The sequence below is a fragment of the Mixophyes fleayi genome, chromosome 4 (assembly GCF_038048845.1).
Source record: "Mixophyes fleayi isolate aMixFle1 chromosome 4, aMixFle1.hap1, whole genome shotgun sequence".
Taxonomy (NCBI): Eukaryota; Metazoa; Chordata; class Amphibia; order Anura; family Limnodynastidae; genus Mixophyes; species Mixophyes fleayi.
In genome coordinates, this window is record NC_134405.1 from 183570000 (window position 1) to 183597197 (window position 27198).

Here is a 27198-nt window from a genome sequence, read left to right on the forward strand (position 1 = left end):
AGACCCTCGTGCCTCCTACTCTGAGGAGGAAAATCCTTTCGTGGTTCCATGCCTCTCGTTTTTCTGGACACGCCGGTGAACATAAGACCTTTGAGATTCTCTCTCGTAGTTACTGGTGGCCTTCAATGAGGAGAGACGTCAAAGAGTTTATTGCTTCCTGTGATTTATGTTCTCAGTTCAAATCCTCCCGCAGAACTCCAGCAGGGTTGCTGCGACCACTACCCATTCCGTCCAAGCCTTGGACCCATATTAGTATGGATTTCGTTACTGATTTGCCACCAAGTAAGAATCACAATACTATTTGGGTAGTGGTAGACAGATTTTCGAAGATGGCTCATTTCGTCCCTCTGTCCGGTTTACCTTCCTCGTCTACTCTGGCTGAACATTTCATTAAAGAAATCTTCCGCATCCATGGATGTCCGTCTGAGATTGTGTCAGATAGAGGAGTACAATTCGTTTCCAGATTCTGGCGGGCCCTTTGTAAAACCTTGGGCATACGATTAGCACTCTCATCGTCTTACCATCCGCAATCTAACGGACAAACGGAACGAGTCAATCAAGATCTTGAGACTTTTATTAGGATGTTCTCTTCAGCCAACCAAGACAACTGGGTAGAATTGCTCCCTTGGGCTGAATTCGCCCATAACAACATGTACCATGAGTCATCATCCAAAACTCCATTCTTTGTGGTCTACGGTCACCATCCGTCTTTTCCGGAATTTCCTGCCCTCCCGCCCACCCAAGTTCCTGCTGTGGAGACTGCTTGTCAGACCTTCAAAAATATCTGGTCTCAGGTCAAAACCTGTTTAAAGAAGACATCTAACAAATATAAGTCTTTCGCAGATAAGAAGAGGCGGGCTATTCCACCACTAAAAATTGGAGATCGTGTCTGGTTATCTACCAAAAATATTCGTTTGAAGGTTCCATCTATGAAATTCGCCCCTCGTTTTATTGGTCCATATAGGATCATTCAAGTTATCAATCCAGTATGTGTTAAACTTCTTCTTCCTAAGAATCTTCGGATCTCCAATGCCTTCCATGTGTCCTTGCTCAAACCTCTTATCATCAACCGTTTCTCGACTCCTTCCTCAGCACCGCAGCCAGTTCAAGTTCATCAGGAGGAGGATTTCGAGATTACTGAGGTATTGGATGCAAAAATTTCGCGAGGAGTTCTCCGTTTCCTCGTTCATTGGAAGGGCTTTGGTCCTGAAGAGCGTTCATGGATCAAAGCTGAAGATCTTAATGCTCCTGCCCTTCTGAAGAAGTTTTATTCCAAAAATCCGGACAAGCCCGGTTCCAGGCGTTCTGTGCCCACCTTTAAAAGGGGGGGTACTGTCACTCACCGGACTGTGAGTGCTTCTTCCCGGACTATTAGGAACCGTGGACGTCCTCTATCCTGAGGGACTGCGCATGCGCAGCCCTTTCCAAACCTTCAGTGTATGTTCCTTTAACTTAATTGGCAGATCAGGCAACCTCCCTATATTAAGCACCTGTGGTCAACACCACGTTGCCTGATCTTGGAGTCTCATTCCCCATGAGTCTCTGAAGGTGTTCCTGTGTTTCCTCGTTTATTCAGCCCAGCTGATTCCTGTGGTTTCCAAACCACTTCTACCTCTGTGGTTTCCAAACCACTTCTGCTACTGTGGTTCCCATACCACTTCTACCATCTACTGTATCATCGTGACTGTGAGCTGATTCCTATCCGCTGCCTCCGTGCACTACAGTCTTCTAATCACTTCAACTCTACCATGTATCATTGGGACTGTTAGCTGATGCCTATCCGCTGCCTCCGTGCATTACAGGCTTCAACCACATCCACTCACCTGTTCATGATTGTGACTGCCAGCTGATTCCTATCCGCTGCCTCCGTGCACTACAGTCTTCAACCTGCAACTCGTCTGTGTTTCATCATCGTGACTGCTAGCTGATTCCTATCCGCTGCCTCCGTGCACTACAGTCTTCAACCTGCAACTCGTCTGTGTTTCATCATCGTGACTGCTAGCTGATTCCTATCCGCTGCCTCCGTGCACTACAGTCTTCAACCTGCAACCCGTCTGTGTTTCATCGTGACTGTTTGGCTGATTCCTATCCGCTGCCTCTGTGCGCTTCAGTCTTCAGTCCTTGTCAACGCTCCCGTGTTTCCTTGAGTCTGCCTCCACTATTGCTACCCGCTACTCTCCGTGATCATCTGTTCCAGTTCAACTCTGCTCCGGTGTCCCATCGTTACTGCACCTGCTGGTTGCTATTGGTTACCTCCGTGTTCCCGCAGAGACCCGCTGCTGTTACTTCTCAGCGCTACTCATCCATCTACTGCTGATCCGCTCTCCACGCCTTCCTGTGTTCCCTGCTGGTCTACCTACCTGTGCGCTGCACCTGCTAGACCCCTGCTTCACCCATCCAGGGCCTTGTATCCTGCTGGCCTCCTGCCCTTCAGGTATCTCTGCACTCCTGTCTGACTGCCTTCTCCTGAACCACGGTATGCCTACTTCCCATTGACTGTGCTGTGTATTGCATACCTTGCTGGACTGTGTTGGTTCTCCTCTGGGGTGTACTATCCGCTGAGTCTATTGCCATCATTGACTGTGTTGGTTCTCCTCTGGAGTGTACTATCTGCTGACTCTACTGCCATCATTGACTGTGTTATCTCATGCCGGATTGCTTCAAGAGACTTTCTATATTGGCAGTGTTGTTCAGTCATTTATACATTTATATTGTGCATATTACTGTGGATCAAAGTCAAGGTGCCCGTGTATATATTGTGTTGCAGTCTCTCCCCGTGCACCTCCTCACATATATATTCAGTAGTACAACTTGCTAGTGGCAGACCACTGACTCCTGTTTACAGTTTCACCTGTTCCAGTATCCTCTCACATAGCAGTGGTACAACTTGCTAACGCAGACCACTGACTCCCCAGATACCTCCACTTGGATTCCATTCCTTCACTCAGACAGCGGTACAACTTGCTATCCGCAGACCGCTGACTCTCATCACCTCCTCGTTTCTGTTGGACATTCCTCCTCACTATAGCAGTGGTACAACTTGCTACCGCAGACCACTGACTACCTTCACGTGTCCTTTGTCCATACAGTTCCTCGTGTATTACTACCTCCATATTGCCAGTGCTGCTAGTCATAGACTTTCCTGAGCATCTCATCATCTGCTATTTCCTGTTCCGTGATCACCCTGCTACCAGAGTACCATATTACCACCTATACTGCTCTGGTAAGCCTATCACCTGGTGATCCCTGGGTAAAGACTCCTAGTGCCCGTGACAGGTCCAGGAGGATGAGCAGAGAGAAGTGACCCCTGGATTTAGCTGAGAGAAGGTCGATAGTAGCTTTTCCCAGAACAGTTTCAGTGGAGTGGAGGGGGTGAAAGCCGGATTGGAGAGGGTCAAGGAGGGAGTTGTCGGAGTGGTGCCTGGTGAGGCGGCTGCAGACAACCCACTTAAGTAATTCAGGAGCATAGGGGAAAAATTAAATGGAGCGGCATTTAGCTAGATAGGTGGGGTCAAGTTTGGCTTTCTTAAGAATTAGGGAGATAAGTTCATGTTTAAAAGAAGAGGGGACAATGCCAGCAAAGAGTGACAGATTGAAGAGGTGTGCAAGCAGTGGGGGAGAGGGAACAAATGAGGTGTTAAGGAATGGGATCCAGGTGGCAGGTAGGCGGGGGAGAGGACTTCTTCACCCAAAGTAGGGCGGAAGGAGCACAAGAGTTGGTAATTAGATGAAGGTGGATTGATGAGGGTGGAAGGAATGGGATGCGAGGAGAAGATGTTGAGTCTGATAGCCTCAACTTTGGAGAAGAAAAAGGAGGCAAAGTCAGTAGCGGAGAGGGAGAGCGGGATAGGAGGAGGGGGGGAGTTGATGATAAAGAGGCAGCGGGGATTGGAGGACTGAGAAGAAATGAGGGACTTAAAGAAGGATTGTTTGGCAAAGGACACGGTGGAGCTGTAGGAGGAGAGAATACATTTAAAATTAAGGAAATCAGCTAGCAAGCAAGATTTCCTCCAGAAGCATTCAGCAGCACAAGTGCATTTTTGAAGTGAGTTTGGAGTGCCAAAGAATGGATAGCAAGCAGTGATGGCAGACAGAATGAGTGTGGGCATGCTCATCCAGGACAGTGGTGAGGAAGTGGTTGTAGAGAGAGGTCGCCTGGTCAGGGCAGACCAGGGTGGGAAGAGAAGAGAGAGGAGGAGAATGAAGTAGGGTCTAGAACATCAAGATTGCATCTAGTAAGGGTAGATTTAGGCAGGGGGGTTGCAGGGGAAGATGATAGAGTGAGGGAAAGGAGACGGTAGTCAGAGAGCGGGACGGGAGAGTTAAAGTAGTCTGAGAGAACACATTGATGAGAGAAGACAAGGGATGAGGTCCACTGAGTGAGGTCAAAGGAAGAAGAAAGAGCAAGAAGTTTAATGGAAACAGGGTGTGGGGGGTTGTCAATAGGGATGTTAAAGTCACCTAGTATAATGGATGGGAGTTCAGAGGAAAGGTAGGGGGGAAGTCAGTCTGCAAAGTTGTCAAGAAAAAGGGAAGTGGGGCCAGGGAGGCGATAAATGAAAGAAACACAATGATGGATGGGGAAGAAGAGATGGATTGGTCCGGTTTCTTGTGTATCCCGTAACTTCCCTTTACTATATATCTGATTAATTATCTGAAATGTCTTTCTATGCTGACCCTAAATAAGATTGTACTCCTTATAATTCAGTCTAGCTGTGGATCCTGTGGTATCGTAATCTATTCCAGAATTCTTAGGTAATTAAATCATAGCTTTTGGAAAGGTTTATAGCTAATATTTCTAAAATGATGGCGCCTAAAAATATGGGCCACTTGCCCATATTTTGGAATAATTTGGATGGGTTTCTTGATTCAAAATGTTTGTTTATTGACAAAGTAAAATAATTAAATTACAAGATTTATTACCTTTTAAAAGGGGAAAATGGCTGCAACATACAACATGCAACAGGCCGCTGCATGTTGCATGTTGCATGTTGTATGTGCACTATCACCTAAATATTTTATTTAGGTGATAGTGCAGCTTTAAATGGGCATGCCATTGATTTAAATATACAGACTAAGGATAAGTGAACTCCTTGAAAACTGTTCTCAAGATCTTACATGTTATTCAGTGACTGGTCATTTTCTTGAAGACTAAGGGGCATATTCAATTATCAGCGGTTTCCGCCGCGGAAAAACAATTACCCGTATTACGGTAATAGTAAGCTGGATTTCAGCTCGCGGCTCAGAAATCCAGAGAGAAAAGTACCGTAATGACGGTAATAGTGTGCGCGGTGCATTAATTTTGGCTATAACGCCAACAATTGAATATGCCCCTAAGAGTGTTACAAGCATTCGATGGGTTATTAAAGTGTACCTGTATCCCAAAATCAATGTTTTTTAATTCAATCATTTATTTATTATAAATACATACCTACCTATGTGTCATGCTTGCTTTTTTAATATATAAATATATATCTGTTACCTTTCCTGTCTCTGTTTGCAGTATGTAAACTAGCTTGACCCATCAAATTTAGCAGTAGCCTAAAATATAATATAAAAGTCAGGAAGGTCCTACATCTTGTACTTTATAATAGAAAAGGCCTTCACAGAGTATAAATTCTCTTTTCTATGCACACGCTCAAATAAACACATCCTTATTTGATGGTTTAAAGATAAACGTGAGGCTGTATCTAGGGATGATGGCTTAAATGTTTTAATGGTAAGACATGTTGTTTCGCTATGGCACCTTAAAGACTGGATCAGTAGTACAAAGTATTTATCCATATGCAATATATACTAGATTGACATCTGAATAATTGTTTCCTTATGTCTATATGGCATATGTCTGAACATCTTAGCGCTTATATTAACTGAACACAGGAAAGGAATCATATCAAAGTAGATAACACCAACTAGTGTGGGGTTTGAGGTAATCGTAGCAGGTATTGAATAATTCAGGACCTATATTGGTGTTAATTACTTTAATATCAATCAATGCCTCTGTTCAGCAAGTGTAATACATTACTGAAATCTCTAGGGGAGAAGTTTCCATCTATGCATATGTGACACAACTTATAAATATATACAGAAGCTGTCAATGTTACCTAAATGTGGCCTGATCCTTGTCTACACATTCTACACATTAGAGGTGTGTGTTTTGGGCACTTTATATTCAGGCTTTTTTGCTCATAAGCAAAAGATCAGTCACTGGTTTTCAGTTATATATGTACAGTTGCAGAATTGAATTGCTCATTGATTGCACTTGTGTTCCTTTTTCAATGTGTGCCCAATATTAATAAATAACTATGGTACAGGTAAAGGTCATCAAATCTTTATATAGTATTCCCTGCTTTTCAGCTAGAGATATTACAACAATATTAATCAGCAAAGCTGCCACAGAGCCAGTTCTCTTGTAGTACTTTGTGATCCCTGATGACTTCTGGGTAGGAAGAAGTACTATAGCTGACCACACATAATATGATTGGATCAAACAATCTGGTTAGTTCTGACCTAGTTCTGCTTATATGAATCTGTATGTGAAGAGTCCAAATATTCAACGAATCAATCAAAATTATATTGCAGAATTATCTGAACAGTCTGCATGCATGTTCTCAGCCCTGCAGTCTTTTTAACATGGCAAATTGATGATATCATTGTAATACATAATATTTCATACTTACAGCTGATAATGAGCGAATACCATGCACTGGTAGATGGAATCCCATCCCTATAGTCTTTATTATTACCAATATATCCAATAGATTTTCCCTAAGAAAACAGAAGACAATTTATTGAGTAATGTTAGATATTATTCCACCAAAGTCATTTTCTGCATTTGTGCTTTTTACATAAAAAGAAAGAGCATGGGGTCTACTCATCATGGGAAAGAAGCTAATTGAAGTCAGTGTCGGCTGTAGCTTACATGCTGCAAAATGTTCTCATGCTGTGGGGCTTCTGATACTCTACATGGGCTCCCTTTATACATAGAAAAGAAGTACCACTCATAGGGCAGCATTGTGTACACCAATTTCTTTCATTAATTGATTCATCATATAAGATGAAACAAAAAAAAAAGAAAAACAAGATTTTGCACAGTAAAGTCCAATGCCCAGCATGCAAGGTTGACTAACGAGACATTTAAAACTGGACACATAAGAAATTCAGAGGCAGCATTGTTCCCACTTCCATAGCTCCATAAATGTATACCATATGTCCTATACCAGTATACAGTACACTGTACATGCCGGAACACAGTACATGCCCTAACAGTATACAGCACATGTTCCATACTAGTGTAAAGAACATTCTTCATATTCATTTATAATATGTACCAGGCCTGCATATACACTAGTACCCACTACACCTGCAGTTTATACAGTATTGCTTCCTCCTAACAACAGTATATTGTACACACAGTATTGCCTCCTCCTGACAGCAGTATACACAGTATTGTCTCCTGATGCATGCAGTATACATATTCTTGCTTTGTTCTGACAGCAGTATACAAAGTATTGCCTCCTGATGCATGCAGTATACACATTCTTGCTTCCTTCTGACAGCAGTATACACAGTATTGCCTCCTCCTAGCAGCAGTATACACAGTATTGCCTCCTCCTAGCAGCAGTATACACAGTATTGCCTCCTGATGCATGCAGTATACACAGTACTGCCTCTTCCTAACAGCAGTATACACAGTTTTGTCTCCTGATGCATGCAGTATACACATTCTTGCTTCCTCCTAACCGCATTATACACAATATTGCCTCCTCCTAACAGCAGCATACAGAGTACTGCCTCCTCCTAACAGCAGTATACACATTGCTGCCTCCCCCTGACAACAATACACAGTATTACCTCCTAATGCCTGCAGAGAACAGAAATTGATTTTGGAATAAAAGAAAGTGCATCCAATCACAGTTCCCCAACTGCAAATTCTGTAGTTGGAGGAAGATGAGGGCCCCAATCATGGGGTTTGAAAATGAGTCTTGCTGCAATCGCATACCTCTCAATTGTATGCATTTAGGCAGGACAGTCCTGATTTGAAGGCTCTGTCCTGACCGGGATATCTTTGTCCTGGGGGCAAGAGGTTGAGAGATGTATCTCCTGTTCACAGCTGCACTGCATAGCAGGGCAGTGGATAACTGGTGCCACGAGTATCTGCCACTGGTTTGTGCTCCTTTGTGACATGAACATCCCCTGTGCCAATTTCCAGCACTTTAAAGTTGGGAGTTGTGCAGTTGGATTGCTCACTTACAACCGGCCACAGATACAGATAATTGTTTAATGTAAAGGCAACAAGATGAATGTATAAACTTCCATTTAGCTGCACATTTGATACCACAATTGCTCATGTTTTCCAAGTCTAAATTTCTAGAAACCTGCTTATTTATAGACAAGTAGGCCTTGGTTGAGCTGAAATACTCTGTTCAGCTATTAATATTATAATGCTCTTCTTAGCTAGTGTTTCTTTTAACCCTGTCCACTAATCTGCACATCCGTTTTAACCAGATTGAAAGTATGAACATAATATGCACTCTTGCCATAGTCAATTGCAGCAACAACTGTTTTAAAGTCTTATACAACTTGCAAAAGCCATTATTACCCTATATAACATCAACATTTACTTCACTGGTCATTGAACTTATTTTTTTATATCCTCACAAGGCACAGCAATGACCAGGGAGAAATGATAGCCTTGCACCAAAGGAATGTATTAACATACATTAACACATTAATGGAGACCCTGCATATTAATAAGTAAAAGTCCAAAGAAAAAAACCACCACCAACTATGTTGCAACATTAAAACCAAATCTGACTGGCACTTGGGTATTTCCTGTGTGTGCTCTACTGATTGCAGTATTTTCCAATCAGTCTCCCTCTCCAGCGTTTAGCATGTGACACATTCCAAGATCAGCAACTTGACTGACATTTCTGTAGACTGCTTATTAGCATTACTAGAGTCTCTAATTACAGGGTTTCTGCTCTCACAACCAGCCACATTATAATATGCAGACTTCACCTACATGATTACTGTTAAACTAAATATATTATAATATTAGTCTGTAGTTAGTCATTAATAAATAAAACATTTTACTAACAATACATTCATCAAAAACATTCATATTTTGGTATATGAATGTTTGAATTGAATTTGACCAAATGATGTATGGTATAACACACACAAAGGAACTCATTTAGAATTGTATATTGTACCTGTATATGTGGGGGTTATATTACCACTTGCTTTTTTTGTTTATGTTATGAAGTCCTGAAAAGTCTTTACCTGCGCTATGTTACATTACTGGTGTCTTCATTACTAACAATAATGCAATACTGGATAACATGTTTACATTTTAGTTAATAAGTTAAATTTAGAACTATTCTCATATGACATTCACTGTGTATTTTCCATTTGCCAGTATTACAATGGATTAACAAAACCACTGTAATTTATTAAATGGTAAAGTTTTAGAGGGTTTTCTGAATTCAAATGAACAAAAGCCAGCATTGTCCAATATCAACACATTTAATGTGAGTATTACCTGTTCAACACTTTGTGAATAATCTCCAAGTGATCTGAGTTAAGCCACTGAACTCCACCTACAACCAGTATGGTCTGATTTGTGTTCTTAAGAGGACGAGATCTAAAACCAAGAATAGTGACCAGTTAAACAGGGTTGCTGAAAATATCACTAGACCTTCATTACTAATAATAATGTAGATTTTCTATGAATAATAAATCATGCCTGTTTCATTAAGGAACATAAATGCCGAAACATGCCGCATTTTGCATTAAATTATTATTATTATTATCGTTTATTTGTAAGGCGCCACAAGGTTTCCGCAGCGCCGTACATGGTACAAACAGTAGACTATACAGGGTAAGACAGTACAGAACAATAAACACAAAGTACCAGTACTTCAGAAACTCCAGGCAGGCAGATACAGTAGAGACGGAGCGGAAGAACAGGTATGGAGACAGGAGGGAAGATGGGCCCTGCTCATACGAGCTTACATCCTAAGGGAGGGTAAACAGAATCAGGTACATAAGGGAGCCAGTGAAGCAACGGGGAGAGAGAAAGGGGGCAGGGGAGAACCAGAAGAGGTGAGAGGTTAAGTGGATGGTTGGTAGGCCTTAAGGAACAGGTGAGTTTTAAGAGCCCGCTTGAAGGAGCACAGATTGGGTGAGAATTGCTCTGCGCATGCCCAAAAATAGACTATACGGCAGTGAAAACAAGTGTATGCAAGTCATTTTTGAATGCAAAGGACACTTCTGACAGCCTACAATTTCAAGAGCGGAACGGGTAGAGGAAGGGGCGTATTCACGTAGTCAATATTCTATTCAATCTCTTGGCATCTCTCAATTGGGTGTTTTTTTGCCATATTTCTTTTGCCAGCTACAGGGCAGGTGTAAGTGCCGACTGATAGTGATGACCGTCGCATGCTAGAACATTTGTTTGCAATGCAGAGCAACTGTAAAAATGCCTTTTATGTGCAGTAGGCATTAATAACATCCTGATAAATGTATTTCATGAAAAATAAAATTGGAAAAAAATACTTTCTTTTTTAATGTTTTTCCATTAATGATTATATTAATAACAGGTGTTTATGTATTTAATTATTTTATTTTATTTCTGTGCTTTCTGATGGGACTTTATATATACATATGTATTGTGATATCCTGCAGTGTGGTGTGTGCATACGGCAGCTGTCCTATAGGAAGAATGTATTTATACTCGTATTCAACTAGAAACGTTTCTTGAGATTCTCCTATTGTTGAACAGGGGTGTACCTGCTTGCATTTTCCATCCATTTTTTAAAAAAATCAAAATTGCTTTCACTTTGCATCCCTTGATGAATCAGGCCCCTCTACGCTAACTTTTAGTATTGTTCTAGAAATAATAATGAGCGCTAAAACAATAAATCAAACAACATAGGTTTTATTTTCACTGTATATTATTTACAGTTTCATCCATTTAAATAGTGCTCTAGTATAACTATGTTCCTTATCAGGAATCAATAGAGATATTCATATTGAGGACATCAGTTTACTAAAACATTTCTTCAACACATGTATCATGAAGTACTTTGTATGTATAATTAATTTTCACAATTTTATGTAATACCATCATCATCATCGTTTATTTGTAAGGCGCCTCAAACTCTGCATCGCCGGACAGTCAGCATACAAATCACAAGTAAGAACCATACTAGTACTAGACAAATTTCATAAGAACAAATGACATGAGGCATAGGGTTGAGAGGGGCCTGCTCGTAAGAGCTTACATTCTAGAAGTAAGACTGGAAACATGCTCATTACAAAACCAGTGCTGTAATAGGTGGCTCTATATACCTTGCAATGAGATGTTCAAGTGCTTTTTCAAAGGTCGGCCGTTGTCTGATATCAATCCAAAATTGTGGGTAGTAAGAGTAACTAATACTTGTCCTTCCATAATTTATGTTATTATAAAATTTCATGTCATGAGTCTTCTGCCACTCTGTTAGTGTTCCATTTACTCGCTCTATCAGATAATACATCATTCCTCTGTTGGTGGAGTCTCCAATAAAAATAATCTGATCAAAAACAAACAGTTGTATACATAATTAGCCCTGTTTTGTTATTGTATATGTATTGATATCACATGCAGTATATATTATACCCAGATAAGTAAGAATTATAATATTGGTATTGCTATTACTAAATAATATTCAGATATATCAGTAAAATCAAATGAACATCAATATAAAAGTTGGAAGCATCAAAGATTATGTATATTGAGATCTAAAAAGAATGTCCATATTATTTACTATAAGTAATTGAACACGACATTTGTGTAATATTGATCTCTGACTTAAGTGTGACTAGAGGCTGTATAAATAGTGCCTTGTGCTCTAATAAATAGAAAAGGTTGGATAGTAGTTTTAGATGGTGACATAGAGTCACATGTATGCAAAATAGGGAAAATGTTGTGTAGTTTAACCTAGAATGTAAAAAACTTTAATCAAAATAAAAATAATAAGTCTAACGAGTTCTGATAATCAGATAAAGTAAAGTTCTATTAATGGTAGTGCCTGTGATCACTGATCTTCTTTAAATTTGTTTGTAAAAATAGAGTGTTAAACCTTTTACGTCCTACACTCAAATATGCATTTTATTTCATGCTGAAAGGGTTAATTGCATAACCTGCTCTCCGGACGCCATCATGTTCCATCACATTATGGTGAATCACATGCTTTTGGACTTGGAAGTGATTTTTCTTTCAGATCAGTATAAAAAGAGATATTACAATCTGTACTATAGTAATTTTTATTACATACTAATAATTGTAACAATCCATTTTACAGCCTTACAAGTGGGGAAAATTAACAAAACAAATGACACATTTTCTCTAGTGTTTTACTACAGAGAGGAATAAGAATGAAGATAAAGACATTGTGTGAAATCGTGACCTACTCCTACTCTCTCAGAGCAATTATATAGGAACATAAAGATAGAGTAATAGACCTGTACGGAAGTGAGATAGAGTAATAGACCTATACGGAAGTGGAGCTAATGAAGCAGACTGATATTACTGAAGCATTGTTAAATATTAAAAATTGTTATCTGCGATTTGCTCATTACTTTCATTGGATGAATACACATTATGTTTCACGTTTCCCTGTTTATGTTCTTTTCTACCGTAATTTTTAGTTTCTTTGATAAACATAAGCACATGTGGCTCATTAACCAATTAGTACAAAATGGAATTGATTTTCACATTAAAAGAACTACTTTTGAATGCTATGTTTCATCTGACATGAGTAATCTGGAAATGAAAAGAGTTAAAAATTTAGGGCCCCATTTAAACTTAGGAGCAAATCAAGCTAAAAGGGCACATTTGTCTGCACATTTTATATTTAGCCCCCCCCCACCACCCCTCTGCAACACAACATGGTTTTGCCAAGGTACAAAATTGCACTTTCCAGTTGGATTTACTTCAAACTCAAAATAACGCTCTTAATGTAATGGGAAATCAGCCCTGAGATTCTGCTGGTCAGTGCAACTCGGACAGTGACTTTTTCCTAACAAATTCAGTTTTAAAAATGGTCTTTTCCAGATTGTGTAGCTTATAAAAACAAACAAAAAAGAGAAACATTACGTTTATTGAAAGGGGTACTTCTAATGTGGTTATATGTTAGATTTTCATGTGGCATTTACATTTCTGTACACTTTGCCTCTTCAGATCTCTTTCACCACCCTGCAAACCTATTTACATTTCTGGTTTGCAGGGGAATCTCAAGACAAGAAAGTAGGTATGTTAAGGGCACAGAGTGGACCATTTAGGTCTAATGTGTGTAAGCTTTTTTCATACCACTTAAATACCACTTGTCTGAATGAGGCCCAGGTCTTTTTGTCTTTTTTTTTTTCCAGGTTTTTTTTTTTTCTTTGCTGCCTCCGACGGGCCCCCCTGCAGGGCCCATATATATAATATTTTTTTTTATATATATATATATGTGTATATAGGGGCCCCGGTGCACTGCTGTGCCCGGGGGCCCAAGAAGTTGTTAAGAGGGCCCTGATGAGGCCTAAGGGCTAAGCTACATTAGTGATCTGTTGGCTGTGACAAATTGTTATTATGAAGTCTGAAAAATAGAATAAAAAATGTCACTTCAGTCTGTGATATTCTGAGTGTGGGTTGCTTCGTCTTTGTTAGATTTCTGTCAGTGTCTTACAAAGTGATCTGTGGAGTCACAAAATATGAATAATCCACCAACAACTATATGTGGGCATTTTGAATATAAGTTAATTCACCTTCTAACTAGGTGAGTTAATCTTAGCCAATTTATTTCCACCAGTCATCTTATGTTTTTGCTTACTCCCAGGGCTGGACCTGGGCCTGGCATACTCTATGGCTTGTTTACAGTTAGACGGTGCACACCATGAAAAGTATATTGTGCTATTCTCTAAAGAATAACACAATATACACTAATAAACGTAACAAATGGACCTCATTTACACTCGATTCACACCACAATATACCTAATGGTTTGCCCAGTTCACTTCATGGTGCAAGGCTACTCTCTGCTCTTGGGAGACAACTGTGCAAATTATAAGTGCACCTAGGTTTTTCTGGGAGGTGGAAAAACCCCACGACTTTTGCTGTGCAAAAGTACAAATGTCCAGCTTCCCGACATTTTAGAACCACCTATTTTATTAAATAAAACTTTTCAGTTTCCCTCCTAAATGAATGACAAGAGTGAATGGACATCAGGCGCTATATTTGCTAAACTGCGGGTTTGAAAAAGTGGAGATGCTGCCTATAGCAACCAATCAGATTCTAGCTGTCATTTTGCAGAATGTACTAAATAAATGATAACTAGAATCTGATTGGTTGCTATAGGCAACATCTCTACTCTTTCAAATGCACAGTTTAGTATATTTACCCCAGAAGTGATCTTATTGCATGTAAGACTATTAGAAGCTATGGTCAAAGTCTTTTTTCATACACTGGCCAAAGTGCGTCTAGAAATGTATTTCTCCCTGGACATACAACTGGAAGGTGCAAAATGTGTCATATTAAGAGTATAGGACTATCCCAGTTCAGTAATCTTGCTCCACAAAATGTAATCTCATTTTTGTACTGCTCTGCAAAACTAGTCCCACTGGTACTCCATACTTAACAGGGAATGCCTTCCCTCCAACAACTGTGCTCTCTCACAACTTAGTTCATATACCCTTGCAGTTTGGTGCAGCATCCAGGAGCACCTGCACAAATCGAGGGTACAGCACCACCAAAGCGGATTTGGGGGTAAATGTATCAAACTGAGAGTTTTCCGGCGGGTTTGAAAAGTGGAGATGTTGCCTATAGCAACCAATCAGATTCTAGCTGTCATTTTGTAGAATGTACTAATTAATAATAGCTAGAATCTGATTGGCTTTTTAAACCCGCCGGAAAACTCTCAGCTTGATACATTTACCCCTTAGTGTTGCATCTTAGCTGCTTTGCATTTCATCAATGACCTTCAGTGAATGCAACAGCCATAAAGTTAATTCTGGTTTCCTAAATATGTTTTGCATTTTAACACAATAATTGCGCCCCCTATTCACTCTTTATGGTCTATGAGGCCCTGCATTTTACTAGAATTCTGAAGATATTCATTATTTACATACTGCTGTGGAGCTTTTTAGCTACATGAAACATACACTACCTGTAGATGGTGGAAAGCTCTAATATTCATGATACCCTTTGATATATAGAGGTGATAGTTTTATGCAAGTAAGGCACAATGCATATAGATTTGCAGATCTAAACCAGTGTATTTGAAAAAAAGTGTCAATTTGGGTACTCAAGCTGTACTCTTACTGTCAGGAGTTACATGAATGAGCATATTAGGAGAAAATTGAAATATTTTAATTCAATATAGTAGTAGACTATCGCACATATTCAATGCACAGATTAATCATGGTCATATTCAATTTGGGCATAAGGCATAAACATATGCAAGCACTGCCTACTAAAAGTAAATGCAATTGTACATATATAGACTCAGTGCACAGTACAAGCCTTGCTCTTTAAATTACCATAAATTGTATCTTTGTTACTTTACAGTTTGCAACAAGACCTGTTTAGTGATGTATAGAAATGCTAATTGTTCTTTTTCAACCAGTAAGGACATGGGGCATTGTTAGAATGAAAAGGTAACTATGGAATAAACATTGCAGTACACAATAATACCTTCCTTTCTTTCAGACACTGCCGTAGATCATGCTTCGGTAACACAGGATGGTGACAATAATAAGGCTGCCATGATATTGCCCTCCAGTCACAAGTTCTGTTATCCGAGCAGCTCAAACATGGGACAACCCATTGACCTACATAAAACACATGGTTCTTTTTAATCATCATGCAGACAAGATGTAATATGTTCATAGTGTATTACAATAATGCATTTGTTTTCGTTTGTATTATTGAGAATGTGTAAGTCACTATCACAAAAATTAGTGATGTTCATTATTGTAGCAAAATAAATAAGTTTATAAAACAGGAAGAGCAAGGCCAGCCATTCAAAAACCAACAACACCTATTAGATATTTTTATTTACTACTCACACCATTTCTGTGGCATGGTCTCCTGCATTTTTAATTCTGCAGATGTCTCTTCCCTGAAGAATTGAAGGTGTTCAGAAATGGTCAATTTAGCTACGTAATGACTGGAGGCTTTTTTGCAATTCCTGACTGTACACGGACTACTTTTTCAATCTTGTTTTGTATTTTGTATTTGCTGATATGCACAGGGGTACAACCAATCTGTGCACACAAGTCCTCGGTCAGGGTTGGAGGACATATGCTGTGAGCTGGCACCATTTGTGAGGTTACCTACATTGTTTGTGATCTTCACATATTCTTATTAGGCTGGGGAAAATTGCTAGAGTTAGACAGGAATGTCTTTTATCCATCTGTCTGTCTACTTCTATCTAATTTATTTAAGTTTTTTTTTATATTACTATTAATATTTGTACTTCAGGTAGAAACTATACTGATATAAAAATCCTCCCCAAAAAAAGAACTAAAGCACTTATTAATTAAGCTACTTCATGTCACCCCTACAACACAGAAATATGACATCACTTGTAACAGTGATGGAATGTAACTGGCATACCAAGGGTGACATGGATCAGCTTCACCGTAACATGACCTCTACTGACTTAAGGCAGTCCCAGCTGATGTCACAGTTTCTTCACTGGATTTCTCTGGAAACCCTAAAACAGACATTTTGCTTCCTACTCAAAGGCGACAAGGTTCCCAAGAACTGAATTAAGTGACTCCCATGCTCAGCACTGGATTCGGAGGCTGTCATTGACAACCTAGTTCTGTCACTTGCAGGCGCGGTGAACCCCTTAACTGCTGTTATTCCTGCAGATAATTTATATATGTCATGTCGGGCTTCATTGAAATAACAGAAAATAGCTGTTTGGGAACCAGATTTACTAGCTTGGTGGAGATGATGTAATGCAGCATGTATCTGAACTAGTTTTATTACATTTATGCAGAATGTGTTTTTTCATGTGTCTGGATTTTACTGGCTGAACATGGGATCTTAATAAAACTCATTAAAATTTTAGGTTTCATGTGAATACATTCTTCTCACACCATTTGTAAGCGGGCAGATCAAAAATGGTTAATACCAGCTCAGGTGAGTCTTTTGCTTGCTAAAGTAATCTTTACTCAGTGTAGGTAGCTTTAAATCATGACCTATTAACAACCCGGTAGATTTTACAGCCTTGAGGTACATATCAGCCACAGCATTAAAATCCCTGACAACTAAAGTGTACAACATTGATTATCTTGTTACAATAACAACTGTCAAGGGATGGGCTATATTAGGCAGCAACAGTCAGTTCTAAAAGTTGTTGTGTTGGAAGTAGGAATATTAGGCAAACGTAAGCATCTGAGCGTCCTTGACAAGGGCCAAATTGTGCTGATTTGACGACTGGGTCAGAGCATCTCCAAAATAGCAGGTCTTATGGGTTGTTCCTAGTTTACAGTAGTTAGAATCTATCAAAAGTGAGCCAAGAATGGGCAACCTGGTGAACCGGGACATGGTCATGGGCGCCAAAGGCTCATTGATGCCGTGGGGAGCGAAAGCTAGCCCATCTGGACCAATCACACAGAAGGGCTATCACAGAAAAAAAGGGTTTTCTTCGCACAAGGTTTAGATCCTCTTCACTGCTCTTACATTCATTTCTATTGGCTTGAGGGTGTGCTCTTTTAATTGATTAAGTACTATTTGCAAAAAGTAAGGAATAGAGCACTCCAATCTGTTATTCCTATAATATAATATATTACAATTATTTAATGAAGATATTATAGGAATAAAAGATAGGAGTGCTCTTGTATTCAGCGCTATTCCTCAATATATATTTTAGAAAGGTGTCAGAACACTCAGAGTATCGCAGCTTGCTGTATATGGAGCTGTGTAGTTGCAGACTGGTCAGAGTGCCCATGCTGACCCCTTTCCACCTCCGAAAGCGCCTACAATAGGCACATGAGCGCCAGATCTGGACCATGGAGCAATTAAAGAAGGTGGACTGGTCTGATGAAACACGTTTTATTTCACAACACGAGCGTGTATCATTTTACTTGGGGAAGAGATGGGAAGAAGGAAAGCAGGTGGTGGCAGTGTGATGCTCTGAGCAATGTTCTTCTGGGAAACCTTGGGTCATGGCATTCATTCAGATGTTACCTTGACACGTACCCCCTACCTAAACATTGTTGCTGCGCAAGTATACCCCTTCATGGCACGAGGGGACCTACACAGTTTTAGGTAGGTGGTTTTAAGTTGTGGCTGAAATCTTTAATGATCTTAAATAGCCCACTTAAGAAATATACATAAATGAGTGTAAAGATCTTATGTAGTAAGTTTTGCAGATCATTGATCAGATTCAAATCAATGAGCCGAGATACATACTTAGGATAAAGAATATTTAATGCTAGGGAATCCAACATGGATGACCACTGAAAAGATCTGATATGTATAGAAGAACTGTATTTTCTTAGGTTTAAATCAGATATTTATAACTCCATATCTCTATATGAACTTATGCATTTAAAATGTGCCAGATACTGCACAATTGTGTTCAAGTGTGTTTTATAATGCTCCTGAATGTGAACATGGTGTATGCTTCTGCATGCAACTCTATGTTCCTGTAAAGTTGTGTAAAGAAGGTCTGTATATTTTTATATATATAATAATGTGTCTGAGAATTCAAATGTTTATTCTCACTTTGCAAGGTACAGAAACACAGCGTTGTGTAGAGGCAGGAGAGAATAGAGCGTATTTGGGATGACTATAAGAGGTAGTGAACAAGTAGATTGGGATATAGCAGACAAATAGGAAGAGTACATAGTTCGTACAGTTAAGTGGAGAGGAGCAGACTGGAAGAGCTCATTGGAAAAACATTTAAAAAAAAATATTATGCACAGCAAGTAGACTAAGGAATGTAAGCACCAATATAAAGTCACTCAATTTGCGGTTAGGCCACCTAGTGCAATCAGTGTGGCCTTTATTTGCACTGGCATGGAGTGTACTAATGTTCAGAATTGTACAAGAGGGAAGCAGCACCATATATCCACAAGAAAGTCATTCAGCAGCCGCTAGGTTAACACCAAATTAGGAAGCCCGATTATGACATCCTTCTCTGTGAAATACTTGTTGGACCACTTTTTATTACACTGGCTGCCCCCACTACAGGTTGAAATTTTCAGTCAACTTATCAGCATTTCCTTTTCCTTATTTGTCTTGTACTTCAAATAAATGTACAGATTGTAGCGTAATGTACTTCTGTTCACTCTTACCCTTGGCTGATGATGTCTTTTGCTTGGAGACATGAACTTAGATATCATTGCTTGTGAAACATTAGCAAGTCAATCTGTCTTGGTCACTGAGGCATTGGTTAACAGTGGCGGATCCAGGAAGGGGGCGATCGCCCCCCCTAGCAGCCGGGCAGCACACTGTCCCTGCCTGTCACGGCTGGACGGACCTGCACATACTGTGCAGCCGTCGGCAGCCTAAGATGTTAGAAAGGGGCGGGGCCTAAATCCCCCCCCCCCCCTAATTCGCCCCAGGTACAGCATTTTTCTAGATCCGCCCCTGTTGGTTAAACAGGCCCCAACAAATCCCACTCTTTCAAAGTCACTGAGGTCTCTTCTTGTGAACTTGCTAGCCACAATTACAAGAAACCAGGACTGTCCAGCATTTTCATACATGACCATAATCATGCTGGGATGTTATTTGCTTATTTAGTACAAAAGCTACACCTGTGTGGAAGCCATTGCTTTCATTATGTTTGGTGTCTCGTATGCAATCAGGTATTTTCATTTGTGTGTTTTTAATGCAGTGTGTGTAACTGTGTAATCAATAGTGTAAGAGCATTGTGGACCTCATTAAGAGTCGGACGCAAAGTCCGTTTTAGGTGCATCTAACAAAAAAACACTACCACGCTTGTGCAGAAAGCACCATATCTGCCTACATCTTGGGCGCAATTAACACTTGCGACAGCTTGCGACTCACTACGAGAGAATGGGAGGAACGTGGAATTGTGAAGGCGTGACCATGTAAATACATCCTAGTCGCAGTGAGGCTCAGACGCAACACACGTCAAAACAGGGCTAAAGCTGTGCGGCAGGAATTAGGTGGCGCAAGCGGTTAGCTAGCTACAGGAACTGCTCGCAGCTCGATAGGGTATTAAGAGCGGGACGCAACTGGAGTTGCTTGCCATCCGTAATACCCTACCAAGCTGCGGCGCAGTCCCACTTCTACACTCCTTACACAGACTTTGCGTCCGACTCTAAATGAGGTCCTGTGTGTGTATTTGTGTGAATAAGTGCAGTGTGTGTACGTACATTAACAGATTGATATATTTATGTGTCTGTGGATGAGTGCAGTGTTTGTGTCACAGGGGTGGAGAAGCTACAGCCAAGACAGGATGTTACTCATTTGTAGAGCGGGTGCTGTCTGTCTGTCTGACTGAGGCAATTCACCCCATGTGCTAAATATTCCTACATATACTTGTCTCCTGGCTCTAGCTCCCTTGTGTTTGCATTCAGCAATGTCTCACTTGCTACATTTCCGGAACAGTAATATAAATTATGATAATGTTAAAATAAGGGGTTTACTGTTATATTTTGTAATTTGCAAATTGTGAAAATACTTTTGGAAGATGTATATGTCTAACATTTCTGTGGCATGCTGCTTAAAATACCTTTTGCATCTCCAGTCTGACATTTCCTTTGCCATGCTTGTGAAAACACAGACAATGTTTCAGAAGACATATACTGTAACCCACATGGCTTGTCAACATACATAATTAAACCACAATCCTATGAAATAAAAAAACACACAATCAGAAGTATAAATAGTTATTTCATGCCAAATTATTAATATTATAAATATGTGAAAGGTCAATAATAGTGCAAATTGGGCTGATACAATATATACATTAATCTATTTTAGGTACAAAGCAAAGATATATTCTATTATTCATCATTCAAGTTGAGGTATACCAAGTCCAAAGTCAAGGTATATGCAGAACTCAAACAATGTAATAGAAAACACTGCATATGTATTTTAGTGGGGTGCTGTAAAATCATATTTCAAACAGATGCATTTTACTTATCCAAGAAGAAACTGATCATGGCACTTAACAGCACGTCAACAATTAAAGTCCTTTACTCAGATCCAGCTGCACACCAATTTCCAAATACAGGCAACATAGATTACTCTCCAACAGCTGTTCCGCTTGACAAAACACATTATCAGTGTACGTGTACCCTCTGAAGGTATTCCTCGTCACCTGTATTTTGAAATAGCGTGCAGCTCGTCTGAAAAGGACTTTAATGCTAAGCATGGTGGTTAGTGCTGTGATTACTTTCTTCTTGCCAAATTTTCATCAGTGGTTGTGTCTTCAGCTGTGCACCAGCAGTCAGAAGCTATTGAGTAACTGGTTATTGTACACACACCCTAGTGCTTTTTCCATGTTTTTTTGCTGCACAACCAGACCTCTCTGTAGTTTAAGGACAGCACTCGTAGTGCAGAAATCCTCTCTTCTTTCTACTGGATTTTAATTCTCTTACATTAGAAATTATGTGATCCTAACCAAATCATACACAAACATTAGCTATATATCTATGTAAAAAACTATCTATAAAAAGTGTGGAACTGCTTCCATTGTGCAGTATCCATCCATCATTACAATAAGTTAAAAAATGCCAAATTTCTGATGCAAACAGCAAATTTAACTATGACTAGAGCCTATAATACTTATAGTAGGAATACAGCATACAGATCCAAATCATGAAATAAGTGTACAGAGTTTGGTAAATCACAGGCTTTCTCATGGTCTATAAGGACATAGCTTTTGTTATTTATATGTATATTGCGCAAGGCACTATACATGAACAAAACAGCAAGTCCCAACCTGGTGACAGTTTCCTTTTAACATAGAATATTCCAAATTAAATACTGAGTCCGATATTAAGTTTGGCCACACCAAAATATTTTAAAACCTAAAATCTAATATAAAAACTCAAATAATTACTGCAAAGAAGTATGTATTTGTAGCTTTGTCTCTACAGGGCATGGCAGGTGAGCGATAAGCAGATGGTCACATTTTTACTACCCTGCTTGTCACAGCAAGAGGAATGCTCTGAAGTTCTGTTTGATATAGCATGGAATTAAGAGCCTTGCAGGGAGATAGCAGGAGACCCAGGACACTATCATTAAGGGCACTATCCCTCCTGCCAGAGCTTAGCGACAACACTGGAATCATTTATGCATTTATGAACTAAAAAAATTTTTGTGGTACAGATCATTTTATTTTACATAATGAGCTATTCAGGTATATTAAAACACACCGACTATTAAATGACTTAATCGTTTTGACCAATTAATTAATTATAACAGCGGCTTTGTCACTTAAAATAGCGCTCATTGGAGCCAGCTCATGTCTTGAGTACCAGGAAATCATGAAAGTAAGAGTACATCAGGGCCATCGTTACTTGAAGTGTTATAACTTAACATTTTTTATTTACATTGGTTTAGGTAGGCATATTAATGTTTCTCCGGCTTTCACTATGAAAAGCTAAAGTAGGAATGAATTCAACAGTAATTGACCACCCTAGAATATTTCACAATATGTGGAAATCATAATCATTTGTTTATTTCAGAGTTACATTTTTTACATTTAAAAATGTGTAATATTTTTAGGTTTGGTGAACGCACTGATTAACATATAAATATTTTGTATTTTTGTCTTTATTGTGTCATTATAAATGCAATATTACCTTGTTTTTAACAAACATTAAGTAGTGGCTGTGTTTCAAATATAGGGTACAATCTATAAAACAGTTCATGACTTCCTGACATGTTGATGTATTTGTTTGACAGCAACAAAATACATGTATACATTGTACTACATTGTGTAACCAACCCCAATAAATGTGATAAAGGATGGCATGTACACAAACCTAATATACTACAGTCCTCTGTTCTCTTGTCTATCAGAATGGACCATATGCATCTGTAACCCCATTTCCATGTGCCCTCCATCTGTGTTCTTTAATGCGTCAGAAGAATAGACGGCACATGTGGTTACTACATCTATGTGATTGAGTCCTAAGTACTATGTCGGCATGAAACATGAGTTGTACAAATAATTGGTCATATAATTTGTTATATGTTGCAGATTTCCATAGAGAATGATTGGAATAATGACCAAATCAGTCATCATTTATCAAATATAAATTTCTAATGACATGGTGTTTCATGTCAGGATTGTTTGATGTGACATCAGTTGATAAGTCATGTGTATGAAGCCACCAATCTACAGACTGTGCAGTCCATTTCTGTTATCTAGGAAACTTATAAGCCAGGTATAAGCTACAGGTTTGATTTGCCTCCAAGTGATACAAGTTAGAGCAGTACTGACCATGCAATGTTAATTTCCCATCAAAGGCAAAATACTTTTATTATATATTAGAGACGCTCACTGACCCCCATGAACTGGATTTGGTTTTGGTTTTGGATCTGGATTAGCTATGTGTTTTGGTTTTGGATTTTTTAGAACAAATCCTAAAATATGCTAAAATCCCATAATTTTGAACTTTTTTTGTTCCTACATTATTAATAACCTCAATAACACTAATTTCAAGTCATTTGCAGTCAATTTTGACTCACAGGTCACAATATTATTTTCATACACTTTCGGACAAATACTGCAGCGACCTGGCTGGATGCTAAGCGACAGAGCAATGACACAAACACACAGTAGTTCCTAGCACATCTAGGACACATTGGCACACAGCAGTGGCAGAAAAGAAAAAGGGGGGTCAGTCTCCCTCCCACCCACCATTATTTAAAAAGGAATCCAAAACTCCTGAGATCCGAGATCCAACGACATAACGATGACATTTTGCCTCGTTTTTAATTTTGAAGGCGCGCAACAGTACCGAGCCGACTACACGGATCCCCCAAGTTCGGGTGTGTTCGGTTCCCAAGGAACCGAGCCTGAGCATCTCTATTATATATAGATCCAGCATACCCTACAACGATTTACAAGTGAAGTGTTCTCATGCTTTTCATTTCTGCTAAGACTATTGTATTACCAACTGAAAAAATATTACACGGTAACTCCTATTATTATTATTATTATTATTATTATTATGACAAGAAGTACTATTTAATAACATTGCGCAAACACCTAAGTTTTTCAGTTGCTTATAATTTAGAACACATATAATTATCATCATCACCACCATTTATATAGCACCACCAATTCCGCAGCGCTGTGCAGAGAATATTTGTCACTCACATCTGTCCCTGCCCCATTGGAGCTTACAATCTACAGAGTACTGTGGCACCTTACTAATTAACAATAGTAATTCTAAATAATAATATAGATTTAGCAAGTATTAAACTAACATTTAAGACGGAATGATTTCATTCATACAACATCCACTGACTCTTTAAGGAATCCTACTGCATTGCGTCAAGTGTGTTTCTAAAAGCATTATATTGAAATTCAAAGCAATACTTATTTTTGCCACCAGACGACAATTTGACAGTATTATACTATGCAGATGAGAATCAAATTACTATGTTTGCACCGCAGCATAAATTAATGAATCACCAAAATCTAAAAAGAGGTAACTGTCAATCACTTGCAAAGAAAAAAACTATGAGGCTGAATAGCAGAGAACTGTAAGTGATTGAAAGTGACCATAGATGCTGCACTATAAAATAAAGTATAACAAAACTGTCAGCAATCTCCCTCCCCAAATCCACAACCAGCCCCAGCAATAGACATCCTGGACTGGTTTCCTCTATTATAGGAAGATCACAAGCATGGAGCGCGCATGTACCTCTATGGGGAGGAGGGCTGCAAAGAATAGCATGCCCCTCCCCTTATCTGTTAATGCTACTAGGAGATAGTTTTATGCTAATTACATTTTTAGAGCACATGGCACTATGCAGCAAAGCAAACAAAATAATAGTAGAGGACATGGTGACAAGACAGCTATCAATGTCTGGGGGAGCCAATTATAAAGACACAGCTTATCAAGTGTTACTAAAAGAATTCTGTTTATGCTGCTGGGACAAAAAAAACAAGGTTCTTATATAAAGTATCCTGAATCTTCCCTTAAACATTGATCCATTTAGAGCATGGGGCATTTGAAGAGTATATTAGACTTTAACAGTATAGTTTTTTTTATTTACACTCTTTTATGCACAACTGTGTGACAAATGCTTTCTCTGTGCCTGTGAGTATACACAGAAATTGAGAATTTATCTAATCTCTGAACATTCATAGAAACACAGCCTGTTTGCATTCTGAAAGAAGTTTGCAAACTCAACCCCCTTTTGATAATATATGCTGGTGATTTTGCTCTATTGCATGTGCAAAACACACGGATACAATCCAAAGGAGTAATTCCACAAATACACAAAGCAGGTCTTACCCTAGATTTTGCATAAACTTTGTTGTCATATAAATACACTATTGCTACTTAAAATTATATACACAAATTGGTATGACTCAACAATAGGCAAAGATCATAGCTTTAATATTTATTATGTCATTGTATAAATATCTATATTCTTTTGACTTTTCTTTTGTGAATTAAGAGATATTGTACAATTCATTGAACATTGCCATATTTAAACCTCTGCTGGTGTAATTCATTGTTCCCAGAGGTAGAGTAGCCAGTTGCTATACTGTAAAGCGAAGTACAGAGGCGTGTGATTGTCTAATATTCTACTGCGATCTTCACTTGGAGCCACAGGGTCTGGGCACGCTGTGTAGATATTTAGCAGTGTTACTCCAACTAACATTAACATCAGACAGTTTTGCCCTCACATAGAAACAATTTGCACAGAGCTTCACACAACAGCCTCAAATTCCTAAATGGCTTGTGACTGCTCTCAACAAAGTGCTACAGGACAACTTAACAGGGATTTTCTTGTTCATACTTGTGCACAGGTATATGTTTAACTCCTCAATAATTCCTGTAATAAAAGAGGTGGAGATTTGCGCAGCATGTTAACAATGACAATTTTTCCAATGTTCCGTTAAAGCATGCTTTTATTAAACTGATTTTATTTAGTAAATAGGGGAAAAAGCACACAGATGGATTGAATACACTTGTTGACAAAAAACACATATTATGTATGTGTATATATATATATATGTATGTTAATATATATATCCCCACCATCATCATCACTTATTTATATAGCGCCAACATATTCCGTAGCGCTTTACAATTGGGGACAAGCACAGTAAACTAATAAACAAACTGGGTAAAACAGACAGAGAGGTGAGAAGGCCCTGCTCACAAGCTTACAATCTATATATATATATATATATATATATATATATATATATATATGGTACAGCATTAATTATGTGTTTGGAGAGTGCAGAGTATCCCTGTTTTCTTGTCTATACAATGTGGGCAACCCCCTCTTGCACCCCAGTCTGTACATGGTGAGTGCAGAGGTTCTATGTCTGTTTTTGTTTATATATATATATATATATATATATATATATATAAAATCAAATATCAAGTAGAGGTCAACGTTTCGGGCTTCACACAGCCCAGCTTGATAAAGGGCTGTGTGAAGCCCGAAACGTTGACTTCTTTTATGGATTAAAGGATTTATAATTTGGAGAAGTCCTGTGGATGCCTCCTAATTATACTATTTGATACATCTATGCTCTTGGAGTTTCTGCACTCAGGCTGGAGGAATATCTACAAACGTGAGTTCCTTTCCTGTGATGTGTTTTATATTATATACACAGTATCTATAATATAAATGCCTAGTGGCGTGTGTTAGTCTGTCTGTGTGTGTGTGTGTGTGTGTGTGTGTGTGTGTAAAAAATAAAACCAAGCTGCAGCGCCACCTGCTGGGCGGAGTTATACACTGACCTACTAAATTCTTAGTGTGTGTGGAAAAAAAACCTCAGAAAGGGCTGAAATTTGGTATACTAAGATGTTTTTAATTTGTTAATTGTTAAAAGTGTTTATAAAGATTTTAAAAAAATATATATATATTTCTTGAAGGAGAAGTGACAGTTGGGAGTGGTTGGTGGTTGCCGGAGGTGACAGTGGGGAGTGGTTGGTGGTTGCCGGGGGTGACAGAGCGAGAGGAGTGTGATA

The 27198-nt window shown here is 39.0% G+C and overlaps 1 protein-coding gene across 1 annotated transcript in view; it reads right to left on the bottom strand.

Moving 5' to 3' along the window:
* CPED1 (cadherin like and PC-esterase domain containing 1) overlaps nucleotides 1–27198 on the bottom strand; it is a 270907-nt gene that overhangs the window by 26233 nt on the left and 217476 nt on the right. Inside the window, exons 16-20 of the mRNA XM_075208962.1 lie at nucleotides 20745–20862; nucleotides 15719–15855; nucleotides 11356–11576; nucleotides 9545–9646; nucleotides 6681–6768 (exon numbers count right to left, since the gene is read on the bottom strand). Of these exons, the coding sequence (XP_075065063.1) occupies nucleotides 6681–6768; nucleotides 9545–9646; nucleotides 11356–11576; nucleotides 15719–15855; nucleotides 20745–20862 (666 nt within the window). The remainder of the gene's footprint in view (nucleotides 1–6680; nucleotides 6769–9544; nucleotides 9647–11355; nucleotides 11577–15718; nucleotides 15856–20744; nucleotides 20863–27198) is intronic.